At 70.9% G+C, this 17,527-nt stretch overlaps 2 protein-coding genes across 2 annotated transcripts in view; one reads left to right on the top strand and one right to left on the bottom strand.

The window, feature by feature from the left end:
• Positions 1 to 17,527, top strand: part of R3HDM2 (R3H domain containing 2) — a 218,916-nt gene that overhangs the window by 5,215 nt on the left and 196,174 nt on the right. The gene's annotated exons all lie outside the window — the stretch shown is intronic.
• LOC144929574 (uncharacterized) lies at positions 137 to 11,662 on the bottom strand. The gene is made up of 7 exons (XM_078849516.1): positions 11,586 to 11,662; positions 5,677 to 5,826; positions 4,858 to 5,030; positions 4,557 to 4,644; positions 3,388 to 3,554; positions 2,251 to 2,413; positions 137 to 1,296 (listed from the first exon to the last, which is right to left on the bottom strand). Exons 1-7 carry the CDS (start codon positions 11,632 to 11,634, stop codon positions 575 to 577), a joined length of 1,512 nt encoding a protein of 503 aa, XP_078705642.1. The 5' UTR covers positions 11,635 to 11,662; the 3' UTR covers positions 137 to 574.

The following is a 17,527-nucleotide window of genomic DNA, read 5'->3' as shown; positions in this document are numbered from 1 at the left end:
CCACTCCCCTCCCTGAGGATAGAAGCCAGGAGGCCATGGGGGGCACCAACCCCATTGCCCCCCGCCCCACTGTCTTGCGGGCATTGGCCCCGCTCCGCACGGGACCCAGCCATGCCGAGGGGGCGTGGTTATTTATTTATTGATTTCTCTCACCCGTTCACAATCAGAAACCCCCCCCCCGCCCACACACATCCTGTTGGGCTCCTTCGTGGGCTGCAGAAGGAAACTCCCTGGGCGCCCCGGGATCAGGTGGGGGGGGGAGGCAGCGGGAGGGCAGGAAAGCTTTGCCACTAGGCTCTGCTGAGCAGCGTCAACGTCGGGCTCTGGGGCAGGGTGCCCATGGTGCCCGCCCAGAGGGGCAGGGAGCCGTAAGGAGCTCCAGGACGTGCCTGCCCAGCCCAGCGCTGAGGGGCCGGGCCTGAGGGCACCTGGCGCTGATGGGGCCCTGGCCTGTGGCCCGACCCCCCTGCAGACACATGGGGGAGTTGCAGGGGGTGGGGAGCAGCATCTCCCCGGGGCCAAGTCCTGGGGCCAGTGGTGGGGTGGGGTCTTCCTGTGGGGGGAGGGGAGGGTGTCACCCTGGCGACAGGGGGTTGGGGTCTCCCCCTTGGGGGGCGGGGACCAGGATCTTCCCGTGAGGGGCGGGGGTCTCCCCCTGGGGGGCGTGGCTGGGCACGGGGATCTCCCCGAGAGGGGCAGGGGTCTCCCCACGGGGGGCGGGGGCTGGGGTCTCCCCCTGGGGGGCGTGGCTGGGCACAGGGATCTCCCCGAGAGGGGCAGGGGTCTCCCCACGGGGGGCGGGGGCTGGGGTCTCCCCCTGGGGGGCGTGGCTGGGCACGGGGGTCTCCCCGAGAGGGGCAGGGGTCTCCCCACGGGGGGCGGGGGCTGGGGTCTCCCCCTGGGGGGCGTGGCTGGGCACAGGGATCTCCCCGAGAGGGGCAGGGGTCTCCCCACGGGGGGCGGGGGCTGGGGTCTCCCCCTGGGGGGCGTGGCTGGGCACAGGGATCTCCCCGAGAGGGGCTGGGGTCTCCCCACGGGGGGCGGGGGCTGGGGTCTCCCCCTGGGGGGCGTGGCTGGGCACGGGGGTCTCCCCGCGGGGGCCGGGGGCGCCCCAGGCCCGGCAGCAGCCCTGCCGGTGGTTGAGGTGCTGAGAGTAGGAGCCGGAGTGGGAGAAGCGGCGGGCACAGCGGGCGCACTGGAAGGGGCGTTCCCCGGAGTGCAGCCGGGCGTGTTCCCCCAGGTGGTGCTTGTGCTTGAAGGCCTTGGGGCAGAGCGGGCAGCGGTGCGGGCGTCTCCCTGTGGGGACGGGCACGTCAGTGCGGGGACCCCCCGGCCCCCCGTCTCCCCAACCCCCCCCACAGGGCTTCCCCCATCTCCCCAACCCCAGCCTCTCTGCTGGGCTCCCCCCCCACCCCGTCTCCTCAACCCCCCCCACAGGGCTTCCCCCATCTCCCCAACCCCAGCCTCTCTGCTGGGCTCCCCCCCGTCTCCTCAAACCCCCCCGGCTGGGCTCCCCCCCCACCCCGTCTCCCCAACCCCCCCCACAGGGCTTCCCCCATCTCCCTAACCCCAGCCTCTCCGCTGGGCTCCCCCCCGTCTCCTCAAACCCCCCCGGCTGGGCTCCCCCCCACCCCGTCTCCCCAAACCCCCCCACAGGGCTTCCCCCATCTCCCCAACCCCAGCCTCTCCGCTGGGCTCCCCCCACGTCTCCTCAAACCGCCCCGGCTGGGCTCCCCCCCCCCATCTCCCCAACCCCCCCCACAGGGCTTCCCCCATCTCCCCAACGTCTCCGCTGGGCTCCCCCCCGTCTCCTCAAACCGCCCCAGCTGGGCTCCCCCCCCACCCCGTCTCCCCAAACCCCCCCACAGGGCTTCCCCCATCTCCCTAACCCCAGCCTCTCTGCTGGGCTCCCCCCCCACCCCGTCTCCTCAACCCCCCCCACAGGGCTTCCCCCATCTCCCCAACCCCAGCCTCTCTGCTGGGCTCCCCCCCGTCTCCTCAAACCCCCCCAGCTGGGCTCCCCCCCCACCCCGTCTCCCCAACCCCCCCCACAGGGCTTCCCCCATCTCCCCAACCTCTCCGCTGGGCTCCCCCCCGTCTCCTCAAACCGCCCCAGCTGGGCTCCCCCCCGTCTCCCCAACCCCGGCCTCCCCCCGCTGGGCTTTCCCCCCTCCCCGTCTCCCCAACCCCGCCCCCCCCCGCTGGGCTCTCCCCCCCGTCTCCCCAACCCCAGGCGACCCCCCAGCTCACCCGTGTGCTCGTACTGGTGCCGCAGGAGGGAGCTGCTCTTCCGGAAGGTTTTGGGGCAGAGCTCACACAGATACAGCCCTTCGGGGGTCCTCCGCAGCCGCCTCCGGCTGCCCCCCGGCTCCCCGCCCGCCTGCAGGGGGCGCCACCCAGCCCCGCCGGCTCCCTGGGGGGGCGAACGGGGCCGTCAGTGGGGCCAAGACTGGGAGCTCCGCAGCCCCCCACGGCCGGCAAGGGCCAAACCAGGGAAAGGGGGGGCCTCTGCCAGCAACACCCCCCAGCTCTGCCGGTGCCCCTCACTCCCGACCCACAGCCCCTGCCAGCCCCCAGCCCTGGGCTCCCCCCGCCCACCCCAGCTCTGCCGGTGCCCCTCACTCCCGACCCACAGCCCCTGCCAGCCCCCAGCCCTGGGCTTCCCCCCGCCCCCCCCAGCTCTGCCGGTGCCCCTCACTCCCGACCCACAGCCCCTGCTACCTCAGCCCCAGACTCCCCCACCCCCCCAGCTCTGCCGGTGCCCCTCACTCCCGACCCACAGCCCCTGCCAGCCCCCAGCCCTGGGCTTCCCCCCGCCCCCCCAGCTCTACCGGTGCCCCTCACTCCCGACCCACAGCCCCTGCCAGCCCCCAGCCCTGGGCTTCCCCCCGCTCCCCCCAGCTCTGCCGATGCCCCTCACTCCCAACCCACAGCCCCTGCCAGCCCCCAGCCCTGGGCTTCCCCCCGCCCCCTCAGCTCTGCCGGTGCCCCTCACTCCCGACCCACAGCCCCTGCTAGCCCAGCCCCAGACTCCCCCACCCCCCCCAGCTCTGCCAGTGCCCCTCACTCCCGACCCACAGCCCCTGCTAGCTCAGCCCCAGACTCCCCCACCCCCCCCAGCTCTACCGGTGCCCCTCACTCCCAACCCACAGCCCCTGCCAGCCCCCAGCCCTGGGCTCCCCCCCCCAGCTCTGCTGGTGCCCCTCACTCCTGACCCACAGCCCCTGCCAGCTCAGCCCCAGACTCCCCCACCCCCCCCAGCTCTGCCAGTGCCCCTCACTCCCGACCCACAGCCCCTGCTAGCTCAGCCCCAGACTCCCCCCCCCAGCTCTGCTGGTGCCCCTCACTCCCGACCCGCAGCCCCGCTTTCCCAGGGCAGTTTCTCACCAGAGGCCCGTGTTGCTCCCAGTGGCCCGTGGTCAGTGCCGGCCCTGCCTCCGCCCCATACGGGTAGAGCAGAAAAGGCAGGAACTGGGGGGCCGGCAGCTCCGGGTTCCCGTGCAGCCGAGGGGCCCCGTGCGGGAGGAGATGGCTGAGGGTGCTGGGCAGGAAGGCTGGGAAGAGGGAGGTGGGCATGTAGAGGGGCTCATAGGGCAGCCGGGTCGGGGGCTCCTCCGAGGGCACCGGGCTGGGCTTGGGCTCCTTGCCTGGCTTGGGAAGAGACAGGTCCAAGGGCTGCTCCATGGTGGGGGTCTCGGGGGGGGCCTGGTCAGGGCCAGATCCTGGCACATTGGCGTCCCTGGGTCCCTCCATTCCCGGGTCAGGGGGGCCCGGAAGGGGCCGGGCCGGGCCGGGGCTGTGCAGGGAGCTGAGGTCCGGGCCGTAGGCCCCACAGCCCCCAGCGTGGCCCCCCCGGGGCCTGGCAGCACATGGGCGGCTCTCCCATGGGGCTGGGGAGTCGGGGGCGGGCAGCAGGCAGCGGCGGGCGCTGAGGTGCGAGCTGTAGGAGCCCGAATGGGAGAAGCGCTTCTGGCAGATGGCACATTCGTAGGGCTTCTCGCCTGGGGGGACGGAGACAGGGGTCAGTGCTGGGGGTGGGACAGACGGACAGACACGGGCCGGGGGGGGAGTAACACGAGCTCTGAGAGCCGCAGGAGGTGAGAAAAAGAGACGCAGGGCCTGTCCCCCCCCGCCACTATCCCAGCCCCCCGCTCTCACTCTGAACGCTGGGACATGGGGGTATGGGCTGCATGGGAGGTTGGGGGGCCCTCCGCACTGTGGATATGCTGACTGGGGGGGGGGACAGAGGGGTCTCCGTGCTGTGGATGCGCTGACAGTGGGGGGGGACAGAGGGGGGCAGGGGGTCTCACCGCTGTGGATGCGCTGACAGTGGGGGGGGCACTGTGGGGGGGTCTCACCGCTGTGGATGTGCTGACAGTGGGGGGTACAGGGGGGAGGACAGAGGGGGGCAGGGGGGTCTCACCGCTGTGGATGCGCTGACAGTGGGGGGGCACAGTGGGGGGGGACAGAGGGGGGCGGGGGGGTCTCACCGCTGTGGATGCGCTGACAGTGGGGGGCACAGTGGGGGGGGGCAGAGGGGGGCGGGGGGGTCTCACCGCTGTGGATGCGCTCATGCTCCTTCAGGTGGTGTTTGTATTTGAAGCCCTTCCCGCAAGCCGGGCACCCAAACCGACGTGTCTCCGTCTGCCCCGAGACAAACCCCCCTCGTTAGGGGCTGGACAGAGCCCCCCAGCTCTCTCCGCCCTCCCCCACTGCCCCTGCCCCAGCTTCCCCTTGGCTCCCTCGGCCCCCAGCTCCCCTCGGGGCTCAGCCTCCCCCCACCTTCCCGGTGACCGAGCCCCTGCGGCCGGCGATGCCCAGCCCCCGGTGCTCCCCCCGCCCCCCGCTGTGCCGTACCTGGCTGGGGGTGGGGGGCGCTAGGGGCCGGCTGAGCTGGGCCGGGCCGCCCAGGGCCCCCTGGGGCTGGAGCCGGGTGCGCGGGCTCAGGCAGACGAAGGCGCGAGATCCGCACTCGCAGGACGGGGCACCCGGCCATGGCGCCAGGGCTCCGGGGGGCTCCGGAGTCCGACCTGGGGAGAGAGAGCAGCGTCGCCAGCCACAGCACCAGCCAGGGCTGGGCGGGCAGGGGCTGCGGGTCGGGAGTGAGGGGCACCGGCAGGGCTGGGGGGCAGAGCCCAGGGCTGGGCTAGCAGGGGCTGCGGGTCGGGAGTGAGGGGCACCGGCAGGGCTGGGGGGGCAGAGCCCAGGGCTGGGCTGGCAGGGGCTGCGGGTCGGGAGTGAGGGGCACCGGCAGGGCTGGCGGGGCAGAGCCCAGGGCTGGGCTAGCAGGGGCTGCGGGTCGGGAGTGAGGGGCACCGGCAGGGCTGGGGGGCAGAGCCCAGGGCTGCGCTGGCAGGGGCTGCGGGTCGGGAGTGAGGGGCACCGGCAGGGCTGGCGGGGCAGAGCCCAGGGCTGGGCTGGCAGGGGCTGCGGGTCGGGAGTGAGGGGCACCGGCAGGGCTGGGGGGGCAGAGCCCAGGGCTGGGCTAGCAGGGGCTGCGGGTCGGGAGTGAGGGGCACCGGCAGGGCTGGGGGGGCAGAGCCCAGGGCTGGGCTAGCAGGGGCTGCGGGTCGGGAGTGAGGGGCACCAGCAGAGCTGTGGGGCAGCCCCAGGCTGGGACACCCCCTGGAGGGGGCCAGGCTGGTGCTGAAGGTGGAGTTTGCCGCTCGCACTTACCATGGTTGGGGTCCGGATGGCTGCGTCTCTGCTGCATTTCGGCTGCAGCCCCGCCTTGGTCTCCGGGCGCTGGCAGGAGGGCAGCCGTGGGGCTGGGGCCCTGGCTCAGCTCAGTCTCCTGTGGGTCCCCGTCCCCCTTGAAAGCCAGCGCTGCAGCAGGAGAGACTGGAGCTGGTCAGGGACGGGGAGAGAAACTCGGGCAAGCCCGAATCCCCCCGTCCATCACCTGCCTGGCCCAGCAGCTCCAGCCCCACATGGCCTTGTGGAGCCCCAGGGCAGGTTCTGGGGAGACTCACCGCTAGCCGCCCTCCCTGTGGCCCAGGAAGGTCGGGTGGAGCTCCCCTTGCACATCCGGCCCCAGCCTCAGCCGGGCGCTGCAGCAACAGGTGTGAAAACGCCCCAGGCCAAGCCCTGGGCCCTGCACCGAGGCCCAGCAGCCCCCCATAGGGAGGGGGGCGGAAATCGGCCCAGGCACTCGGCCCCCACCCGGGTGGGGTCGTGGACTCAGCGCTGCCCTGCTGTGGGAAGAGAGGTTGCGGGGAACGCTTGGCCCCACAGGGGTGTCATGGCGGGGGAGGGATCCCAGGGGAGCAGCTGGTGGGGGTGTGGGGGTGTGTGTTTGTCCCCGCAGCCCTAAAAACCCTCGCCGGGGGCTGGGAGGAGGGGCAGCCTGTCCTGCAGCCCTCCGCCACGGCTGGAGGGGCCCTGGACAGGCGAAAGGGCTTTGGCTCCCGGCAGCCCCGGGAATTCCCCCTCCAGGTGCCCTGGGCAACCAGAGAGCGCCCGCACCTGGGGCAGGACCAGAAATACCAGCTGGACAGAGAGAGCCAGGCCTGCGACGGTTAAACCCCCCCCCCCCGCCGGCGCAGACAGACGCAGGGCGCCCTGAACCCCCTTCCAGTTCACGGGCACGTGTCACACTAACACACCCGCATGACACCCCCCCACCCCCCCATTCACTGCACATGCAAACACATGATTATAATAACCTGGAGGAGGCTGATCCCCCCCATCCCATCAGATGCTCGCCCTGGCTTGTTATTGTAGGGTCTCCGGGGCACAGGGACGCTCGCCCTGGTGGCCGGGAGTGGAGGGGGGGCAGGGCCTGCTGCCCAAGTCTCCCTGGGCAGGGGCAAGGGCTGGCATGGCCTGTTCTGTTCTGAGTCAGACTCACCACAAGCGAGATCCGCGGGGGGCCGGAGGAGCAGGGCCCTTGGGGACAAGGAGGGCGGAAGGAGGCCTGGAAACTCCCCGGGGCCCATCAAGGCGGGGGCAGGGAGCTGGCAGCCCCTCGCTGCAGCCGTGATGCCATCTCCACCAGGGTGGCAGGAGCGCGGGGCGGGGAGACAGCCGGGGACGGGGTTAGCACCTTGGGCACATGCCCCCTCGCCGCCACACGCTCCTCCCCCGAGCCTGGCCTGCCTCTGGCACCAGCCACCAGTAGCCCAGACAGTCACCAGGGGGCTGACGGGGGGAGCCCAGGGCTGGGGTGGCAGGGGGCTGCGGGTCGGGAGTGAGGGGCACCGGCAGAGCTGGGTGGGGGCCCCTCTAGGCTCCAACTTCACCTCCCTGTTCCCCACCTTGCAGGACTTTTGCTTTCCTTAGACGGACTCCCTCCCCCCCCCGCCCCGCAGCTTCTATGGGGCTGCCCCTGCCCCGTGGGGCTGCCCCTGCCCCGTCATGCCAGGAGTTGGGGGAGGGGAGGTGTGACGGGAGGTTTCCAGGAGAAGCTGTTTCACTTCCTGCCCGAGGAGGCTGCTCTTGGCCTGAGGGGGTGGGGAGCTCCAGCCCCCCCCTGCCCCTACCCCGGGGCACAGACTCTCCATGCTGGAGGGAACCTGGCCCCATCCTCACCTCTGACTGGGGCTGCGGGTCGGGAGTGAGGGGCACCGGCAGAGCTGGGTGGGGGGGCAGAGCCCAGGGCTGGGCTGGCAGGGGGCTGCGGGTCGGGAGTGAGGGGCACCGGCAGAGCTGGGGGGGGGCAGAGCCCAGGGCTGGGGTGGCAGGGGGCTGCGGGTCGGGAGTGAGGGGCACCGGCAGAGCTGGGTGGGGGGGCAGAGCCCAGGGCTGGGCTGGCAGGGGGCTGCGGGTCGGGAGTGAGGGGCACCGGCAGAGCTGGGGGGGGGCAGAGCCCAGGGCTGGGGTGGCAGGGGGCTGCGGGTCGGGAGTGAGGGGCACCGGCAGAGCTGGGGGGGGCAGAGCCCAGGGCTGGGCTGGCAGGGGGCTGCGGGTCGGGAGTGAGGGGCACCGGCAGAGCTGGGGGGGGGCAGAGCCCAGGGCTGGGCTGGCAGGGGGCTGCGGGTCGGGAGGGAGGGGCACCGGCAGAGCTGGGTGGGGGGGCAGAGCCCAGGGCTGGGCTGGCAGGGGGCTGCGGGTCGGGAGTGAGGGGCACCGGCAGAGCTGGGGGGGGGCAGAGCCCAGGGCTGGGCTGGCAGGGGGCTGCGGGTCGGGAGTGAGGGGCACCGGCAGAGCTGGGGGTGGGCAGAGCCCAGGGCTGGGGTGGCAGGGGGCTGCGGGTCGGGAGTGAGGGGCACCGGCAGAGCTGGGGGTGGGGAGCCATGTCAGCCCGTGGGGCCCAGCCAGGTGCCCCCAGGAGGGTCCGTAGCTGGCACGGAGCCACGGGGCTGGCAGGCCGCACACCCCGGCGGGCGCCCGCTCGCGTGCAGAGAAGGGGCCGTTTCCTTCCCAGCTCACTGGCTCAGTTCCCTGGCCAGCCCCCGCCCTGCTGGGGACCCCGTGAGAACAGATGGACACCGCAGGGTGGGGGGAGCGGAGGGGAGGGCGCCGAGCCGGGCAGCATGGGTGGGAGCTGAATGTTCCCAAGCCTGGCCCCTGACGCAGCCCAGGGGAGCGGGGGTGGAAACCCTGAGCTGGGCTCCCAGCCCCACATCAGTGCCCAGGGGGCAGGGAATAGCTGGCTCAGGGGGCAGCGTGGGGCAGGCTCGTCCCCTGGCGCCGAGACCGCCCGGGCCTGGCAGGGTCACTGCCCTGGGTGGGGACGGGCCGACACCACTGTCCCATGGCCAGAGCTCCAACCCACCCAGGAATGGGGGGGACCAGCCCTGGGGGGGGCACCAGGGACGGGAGAAGACACGGGGTCCTGCAGTCCCACATGTTCACAGACACACAGTCACACACACGCACACGCAGTCAGACACCCAGATGCACAGTAACATGCAGGCGCTGGGCTGGGGGGGGATGGTGCTGGGCTGGGGGGGGCGGTGCTGGGCAGTGGTTTCACACACTCACATGGGGGGGGACTCAGAGGTAGCTGCCAAACACAGGGACCCGCCTGGGCATCGGGGTCAACTCCAGTCAGAGTCTCAGACAGCGAGGGAGTTGTGCAAACTTCGCACACACACCCCAGCCCTGCCAGTGCCCCCCCCCGCTAGCCCAGCCCTGGGGGCACCGTCTGCGGGGGGGACAGTGGGAGGCGGGGTCAGTGTGCTGATGGGGAGCGGCAGCGGGGGGGAGGGGCAGCGTGTGCTGGGGGGAGGAGCAATGGGGGGTGGGGGCAGCGGGTGCTGGAGGCAGTGGGGGGGGGCAGTGCGTAAGCGGGCAAAACCTGGCCAGGCTGGCCCTGTTCCAGGCCATCAAGTTGGGGCGTTGTCCCAAGTGGGGCAAGAGGGGAGCAGGGACCCGGCGTCCATCCCTCCCTCCCCAGCCCCTGGGTCCTGCTGCCTGGGGTCCCCGGCACCCCTTCCCACTGGGCCCTGCTTGGTGCAGCCCCCCTCCCTGAGCCAGGTGCCCGGGGCAGCCATGCAGCAGGGCTCCCGGGCACACGGCCCAGCCTGGCGCCCCCGGGCCAGCCCCACCCATCAGGGGCCTTTGAAGATGCGCGTGGGGTGGTACCTGTACGAGGCAGGTACCAGCTGAGATACCGGCCGCAGCCTCCACCCCGGGGAGCTCAGCTGCTCGGCTCCGGCCCCCCCGCGGGCCCCGGGGCCCCCACCGCCCCGTGCCCCAGGCTCACGGCCAGACGGACCGGGCACCACAGGGCAGGGCTCCCAGGAGGTCGGACATGACAGAGACTTGGCTGCGTGTTAAATCTCACGCCAAGAAATGAGAGAAAGGCTGGGCCCAGGACTCCTGGCTTCCATTCCCGGCTCTCGGAGGGGAGGGAGTTGGGCTAGCGGTTAGACAGCGGGAGGGGGGAGTCAGGACTCCTGGGTTCTATCCTCAGCTCTGCCCCGACTCACTGTGTGACCTGGGGTGACTCCCTCCCCCCTTTCTGGGCCTCAGTTTCCCCGTCTGTAGCCGGAGGCCAGCGGTCGCGGCAGGGTGGGGCTGGGAGGACGCGGAGCAGATGGGTGGAGAATCGCCGGGCATGGTTCGGCCACATGGCCTGCCACAGGCCCCTGGGGGGCTAGTGGGCCAGCCACCGCAGGAGCCCCATATCCCGCCCTGGGGCCACACTGCTCTGTGGGCATGAGCTGGGCCCCCGGTACACTGCCCTGACCCCCGCCCCACCTCCACGAGAGGGATGGGCCCAGGAGCCCAGGGACTGGGACACCCCTCCCCAGGGCCCCCAGGAGACCCTCCAGCGGGGGGCCCCTGCAGCGATGGCCCCCACTGGCTCACACCCCACCCCGGCCAGGAAATTACTAGCAAAGAGCAATTGCTGGGCAAGAGCACGTACAGGCCCCTGACACACCCACCACACACAACCGCTTGATGCGCACACCCCCCATGCCCAACCCTGACACGCCCCTCTTGCACACCCACCCGATGCACACCCATCCCTTGCACAACCGCTGGACGTGCACACGCCACACACGAGCCTGACACACACACCCCTTGCACAATTGTCACACACGAGCCTGACACACACACTATGCACACCGTTCACACCAGCCTACTCCCCCCCCCAGCGGGCACCTGGAGCGGAGTGAAACTCCCCAGTGACCGACCCAGCCCCAGGGTCACCAGCCCTGTGCCCCCGAGACCCTCAGAGTGGAAGGAGGAATCCGACTCTGCTTCCCCCACGTCGCTAATTCATTTGCTAATTAATAAACACAATCATCAAAGCCCCCCAGCCAGACCCCTCTGCTCCCAGCCCCCCAGCTCACCCCCCACTCCACTCCCCTCCCAGCCACCAGCCCCCCACTCCACTCCTAGCCCCCCTCTGCTCCCAGCCCCCCAGCTCACCCCTCACTCCCCTCCCCTCCCAGCCACCAGCCCCCCACTTCACGCCTAGCCCCCCTCTGATCCCAGCCCCCCACCTCATCCCCCACTTCACTCCCCTCCCAGCCACCAGCCCCCCCACTCCACTCCTAGCCCCCCTCTGCTCCCAGCCCCCCAGCTCACCCCTCACTCCCCTCCCCTCCCAGCCACCAGCCCCCCACTTCACGCCTAGCCCCCCTCTGATCCCAGCCCCCCACCTCATCCCCCACTTCACTCCCCTCCCAGCCACCAGCCCCCCACTCCACTCCTAGCCCCCCTCTGCTCCCAGCCCCCCAGCTCACCCCCCACTCCCCTCCCCTCCCAGCCACCAGCCCCCCACTTCACGCCTAGCCCCCCTCTGATCCCAGCCCCCCACCTCACCCCCCACTCCCCTCCCAGCCACCAGCCCCCCACTCCACTCCTAGCCCCCCTCTGCTCCCAGCCCCCCAGCTCACCCCCCACTCCCCTCCCCTCCCAGCCACCAGCCCCCCACTTCACGCCTAGCCCCCCTCTGCTCCCAGCCCCCCAGCTCACCCCCCACTCCCCTCCCAGCCACCAGCCCCCCCACTCCACGCCTAGCCCCCCTCTGCTCCCAGCCCCCCAGCTCACCCCCCACTCCCCTCCCAGCCACCAGCCCCCCACTCCACTCCTAGCCCCCCTTTGCTCCCTGACCCACAAAGAGCCCCTCAGCCCAGCCCCACTCCTGCGAACCGGCCCCCGGGGGCAGAGCCCGGCCGCTTCCTCACCGCGTCTCCGGCGGGGCTCCGGCTGCTTCCTGCGGGGCGCCGGGGCCATGGTGCGGGGCTGCCGCCGGCTCCGCGGGCTGAGTGCGGGGTGCCCCGGGCCGCGGCCCGGACCCGCCCCGACGGCGGGGGCGGGATTCGGGCGGGGCGAGGGGGGAGCGGCCCGGGGGTGTCCGCTCCCCGCAGAGGGGCCTGGGGGCAGTAAGTGGGGGGGGCGGCGCTGGAAGCCCCCCAGGGGTACAGGCAGTAGGGGGCAGGGAGCACCCCAGGGGAGCAGAAGGTGGGGGGGCACCTCAGGGGTGCAGCAAGTGGGGGGCGGGGGCACCCCAGGGGTGCAGGCAGGGGGGGGAGGGTGGCTGCCAACCGTAGCCGGGCGGGGGCTTGGCTCTGGGGGGGGCTTGTAGGAAAATGACACTTTGCATGCAGCTGGGGGCACTGGCTGGATTTCCCCCCCCCCCCCCCCCCCCCGTGATGTGGGTGGATCCAGTCACAGCGATTTCCTCCCTGGTTACTCACGTCTGGGGGCCAAGGTGGCCGGGGAGGAGGCCCAGCGCTGCGCAGGGCTGGGAGCTTTGGGGGGCGGTTTGGGGGGCGATTCCAGCCCCCTGCTGTGGGGCTGGGTGAGGAACCAGGGGGCCAGGCGGGCATGAGCCAGCAAAGCCCAGGGGGATCCACGTGGGGCCTGGCTCCAGCTGGGGGGCTGAGGGCTGGGCCTGGCAGGCCAGCCGCTCATGTGCACTGATGCCGTCACCCCCCCCTTTGCGGCCCCCCCAGCACCTCCCCCCCAGACTGCGATGTGACTGTGGTCACCTCTTGCCTCAAGCGCCTCTCGCCTCAGCTCACCCGCCTGGGGGCGGCCTCACACCTGGCTTTCCACTGTGCCGGGGAAAGGTCACACGTGAGTTTTAACAGGAAAGCCAGGACGGGGCGTACCCCTCCCCCGCCCCTGGTCCCCCCCCACCCCCACCTCACGGCCAGAACAGCGCTCACTAGCCACTCACATAGCCCCTGGCCGGGCAGCCGGTGCTGGGCTGTGTCATTTCCCCTCTCTCTGCCTCAGTTTCCTCCTGCTGCGAAATGGGCAGCGGCCTGGAGCCCCAGGCCCTGCTTGCCCTGAAGCCAGCCCCCTTGGATCCCCTCCCGCTGCCTCGCTCCCCGGGGCAGGTTGGTTCCCAGGCTCTGGGCCTGAGTGGGGATGGCCAGAGGCAGGAGCAGGGCAGAGCGGAAGGGGTTAATCTTCATCCCGGGATCCTATTGGCTAAGAGGTCGTGAAGGCTGTGGTGGGAATCTCGTAGCCGCTCAGTAGGGCCGTGACATCACCAGTGCTATGACATCATCACCCCATGACATCAGAGCAGGAGCCCCCGCCTTCCCCTCAGCTGTTAGCTCACACTGGCCCCCAGCACCCTGATGCCCCCTGGCGCGCCTAGGCTGGGCTGGCGTTAGCTGGGCCTGGGGATCCCAGAGCCCGGGGCCTGGGGATCCCAGAGCCCGGTGCCTGGGCCAGGCATGATGGCACCATGGCACGGGCGTCGTGGGAGGAGGGACCCGCCCCATAGGCAGCTTAGCTTAGGCTGTTTCTTGCAGATGCCCTCCCCCCACATGGGCTTTGGGGAACGCCTGCCCCCCAGCAGCACCCCTCACTTGGACCGCTTTGCCCTCTGGCCCCACCCCGCCCAGCCCGAGGAGGTCCCGGACACCTGGGTTCTAACCCTCCCTCTGCCACTGGCTCCCTGTGTGACCCTGGACGTGTGGCTTGATTCCCCCACTTGTAGGACAGGGGGGTGAGGCTTTCAGGACCCGGCGGGCACGGGGTGGGGGCTTTGAGATCTTCCCATTACTGGGACTTTCCAGCCAGCCAAGCACCGTCCCAGCTAGGGATCCCTCCAGTCTAGCCCCCTGCTGCCCCAGGGACAGCCTCCCCTCCCGCCCCCCGCCGAACTGGGGGCAGCTTCTCAACGGAGTGTCCGGACTGGGGGGGAGGGCAATTGAGAGCGGGAAGCGGGGGTGAGTGGGGTGAAAATCCTGCACCAGGGACATGAGTCACCAGTGGGAGCTTCTCTGTGTCCCCAACGCTCTGCCCGTCCAGCAGCATTGTCCCAGAATGGACGGGGGGGCTGCCGGTCGGGAGTGAGGGGCACCGGTGGAGCTGGGGGTGGGTGGTGGGGGGGAAGATTTACACATCCTCGGCCCTGGATCCTCCTTAGAACAGTTACTGAACCAACCTCAGACAGCCCCCGCTCCGCACCGGCCTGCCTGCCCCCCCTGCAGCTGAGTGGCGTGGGGGGGGGAGGACCGGGTGTTACCAGAACATTTGTTTGCTGATAAAACTCTCTGCCTGCCCGGGGGATCTGGAAAGTGACGCCTGAACCCGCGGGTGAGTCAGTGCAGCTGCCCCAGCCCCAGACACCCTGGCTCCCAGCCCCCTGCTATAACCACTGGGCCCCACTTCCCTCCCAAAGCCGGGGCGGGGGGGAGAACCCAGGCATCCTGGCTCCCAGCCCCCTGCTCTAACCACTGGGCCCCACTTCCCTCCCAAAGCCGGCGGGGGGGGAGAACCCAGGCATCCTGGCTCCCAGCCCCCTGCTCTAACCACTGGGCCCCACTTCCCTCCCAAAGCCAGCGGGGGGAGAACCCAGGCATCCTGGCTCCCAGCCCCCTGCTCTAACCACTGGGCCCCACTTCCCTCCCAAAGCCGGCGGGGGGGAGAACCCAGGCATCCTGGCTCCCAGCCCCCTGCTCTAACCACTGGGCCCCACTTCCCTCCCAAAGCCGGCGGGGGCGGAGAACCCAGGCATCCTGGCTCCCAGCCCCCTGCTCTAACCACTGGGCCCCACTTCCCTCCCAAAGCCGGCGGGGGGGAGAACCCAGGCATCCTGGCTCCCAGCCCCCTGCTCTAACCACTGGGCCCCACTTCCCTCCCAAAGCCGACGGGGGCGGAGAACCCAGGCATCCTGGCTCCCAGCCCCCTGCTGTAACCATGTAAAGCGCCATCACCGCCCATCTGGTTTGCTCCCCCTGCCCTGTGTCCCGGCCTCTCTCCCCACATCCTGTCCCCCGGGAAAGGGAGCGAGCGCCAGGTTGTGCCCCCGGCCGGAGCAGCAAGGCTGGATTGCAGCATCTTGTGCTGACTAACCCCCGCTCACGGCTTCCTCGGGCCAGGGGGCTGCCCCGGCTCAGCCCCCCAACCTCCCAGTCTGGCTCTTCCGGGAATTCTGTGACTAGGGCCCCGGCTTCTGTCTGAGCGAGTTTCCCCCTCACCCCCGTAACCCCCCTGCCCTGGCAGGAGGCAGGGAGCGCAGCCGGGGGGGGGGTCAGTGCCCATCGTGGGGGGGCCTGGGGGACACGTGCTGACCAGGTGCAGGCTGAGCCCCCTGCTCTGCTCTCAGGTGCCTGCCGCTTCCAAATGAGCCCCCCTTTGTTTACCGGAGCCCCCCCAGCACATCGGGGGCCCTGAGCTTGGGGCCCGGGACAATTGTTCCCCCTTCTGCACGGTCAGTCCTGCCCCCCGTGGCCTGGGACTCCAGGGAAACCCCCAAAGCCTCCCCACACGAGGGGCCTGCCCCAAAAGCCAGTGCCCGGGGCAGCAGCCTGAGCTGGGCCCCAGCTATGGGGGTAGGGAGGGGCTGAGGGCTCCTCTGAGCTCCGCCTGGATGGGCCCCGGGTCTGTGCAAAGGGTGGGGCATCCCCCCACCTGCCCCTGCCAATGAGTTCCCCCCCCCCCAAAAAGGCCCCCAGCCCCTCAACTTGTTCCCCAGAGCGAGGGACTGGCCTGAGGAGCCCCCACCCCCCCCAGACCCCGGGGGTGGGAGGAGGCTGCAGAAGAGCCCACCCGCCAAACCCTGCTCCACTCAGCACAGACAGTTGGGGGGGGGAGTCCTGTCCCCTCAGCCCCCCGCCCCGGCTGTGCCCTGGCACATGGGGTGCCATGAGGCTGGGGTCTGGCCAAGGGGCAGAGAGCCGGGCACTCCGGGGAGGGGGTGGGGGAGGCTGGGCTGACGTCAGCCGCTCCCCCGCCCCCCCCCCCCCCGCCAGATGTTCCCAGGGCGAGGGGGCAGGCATAAGAGTGAAATCCGGGAAATTCTCAGACGGGCAGGCGGGGGGGTGGGGAGGCCCAGATCCCGATGACCTCACGCTCCCCGGGGGGGCAGGGCCAGGTGGGGGCGTTGTCCCCATGTGCCAGGAGAACACTACGCTCCTCTGACGGGCTGGGACCCAGCTGGGGAGGGAGCCGGGGGGCTTGTAGGGGGCCCGGCCCCAGCGCTGCCCTGGGAAGGGGCCATGGGGCCCTTCCCCCCTGCCCTGAGGGCCCTGGCCCGGAAACATCGCCCCGGAAGAGTTTAGGGGCGCCCAGCTGGGGGGGAGTGGATCTGCAGAGAGCCCCTGCCCCCCTGCCCAGCGCCCACACATGGGGGGCAGCTTCTGGGACTCTAGCTGGGTAGTGCCCACGCCCCCATCTCAGCTGGGGGGCTGGTTCCCGGGGCGGGGACTGCGTCTTGCTTGGTGTCTGCCCAGCCCTGGCACAGCGAGGCCGGGGCCCGGGTCAGACCCCCCAGCTGCCTTTGCGATGTGACGGCACCAGCCCTGATGCCAGGGGAGGGTTTCCCACGCAAAGCGGGGGCCCGTCCAGCAGCCCTGACCCTGCTGGGCCCCCGGCTCCCAGAAAGCCATGGCTGGACGGGACCCAGGGCAGCGCCCCCAGCCCCAGAGGCCTGGGGACGGGGGAAGCCACGGTGCGGGAGGATTCAGGGGCTGGGGCTTGGTTAGCAGCACATCCAGGGTGGTCCCCCCTCCCGAGCTCTATGGGCAAGGGCTTTGGGACTCACCCCACATCAAACCAGGGGGTCTCGCCCAGCAGCTACCTGGCCCATGGAGCTGATAGCCTGACAATGCTGGCCTGATGAAGGCTTCACCCCCCAGCTCCTGCCCCGACAGTGTGTGGGGGAAACGTTCCCTCCTGAGCCCAGCCCCGAACCCTAGCAGTCAAGAACCCCCATCACGGCTGCCCCTGTTCCCACCCAGTGGCAGCTGCAATGGGACCAGCCCCTAGCGAGGGCACGTGATGCTCGCCCGGGGCCGTGCACCCCTGCTCAACCCTGGGCTGTACAACCCCACTGCATGGTGTCCTCTCCTGGAGGAACTGAGGCCTCAGTGTCCTCCTGCAGCGTGGAGTCCTGCAGGTAAACCGTGCCGAGCCACAAGCAATTATTTGACACTGGCTCTGAAGTGTCCATGTGAGTTTGCTGCCCTCTGGTGAGCTCGGCGAGCCAGGGCACCCTAGATTCACTGGGTGGCGTCTGCTGAGGGCCAGCCGTCGGGGGCCCCTTCTTGAGCGCTTGGCTGAGCCATGGGCTGTGGTGATTGTTCGCCATTTGGCGTGTTTCTGCACGGCCGCCAGGCTTGATGGCCCAAGAGTCCAACGTGGGAAGGGACGCGATGCACCCATGGGAGAGGGGGGCCTGCCGCTGGGCCGCCTCCACCCCTTGGCTGCTGGACTTGTATCCCGGATGGTATGAGCCCCGCAGAGAGCGGCGGTTGCTGGAACGTCTGGCGGCATTCAACGCCGTGTCCGGAAAGCCTCAGGCGCCATCCGCGGGCAACAGCCCGGGCAGCTGCCAACACCGGCACTGCAGATGACGTCGGGCGGCTTTAGGCCCAATACCCAAGGTTGGCGTTCGGTGGGGAGGCAAAAGCTGGAGTCGGCGTCTGCAGGTTCGTTATTCAAAGCGACCGGCAGCGCGGGTGGGCCTGATCCTTGGCGGCTGTGCCTTGGGAAAGCCGTCGGGGCTCTGGACAAGAAGAACAGTGTCGGAGGGCGAGAGATGCCGACGCCCATGGGCCGGCCAGGATGCTGCAGTCTGAGACCCACCGCCTGACGCCGGAGTGCAGGGCCCTGCCCGACACAGGTGCTGATGGAAAAAGCTCTGGGGCTCTATTACGCAGCT

Source organism: Lepidochelys kempii, chromosome 20, assembly GCF_965140285.1.
Source record: "Lepidochelys kempii isolate rLepKem1 chromosome 20, rLepKem1.hap1, whole genome shotgun sequence".
Classification (NCBI taxonomy): domain Eukaryota; kingdom Metazoa; phylum Chordata; order Testudines; family Cheloniidae; genus Lepidochelys; species Lepidochelys kempii.
The sequence above is the reverse complement of the archived record's forward strand: the minus strand, read 5'-3'. Positions and strand labels throughout refer to the sequence as shown.

Coding starts and splice junctions, on each gene's coding strand:
- LOC144929574 (XM_078849516.1), bottom strand. CDS start 11,634: ATGGCCCCGGCGCCCCGCAGGAAGCAGCCGGAGCCCCGCCGGAGACGC. Junction 5,031..5,676: donor CCATCCGGACCCCAACCATG/GTAAGTGCGAGC, acceptor CTCTCTCCCCAG/GTCGGACTCCGGAGCCCCCC. Junction 1,297..2,250: donor GCACCAGTACGAGCACACGG/GTGAGCTGGGGG, acceptor CCGTCCCCACAG/GGAGACGCCCGCACCGCTGC.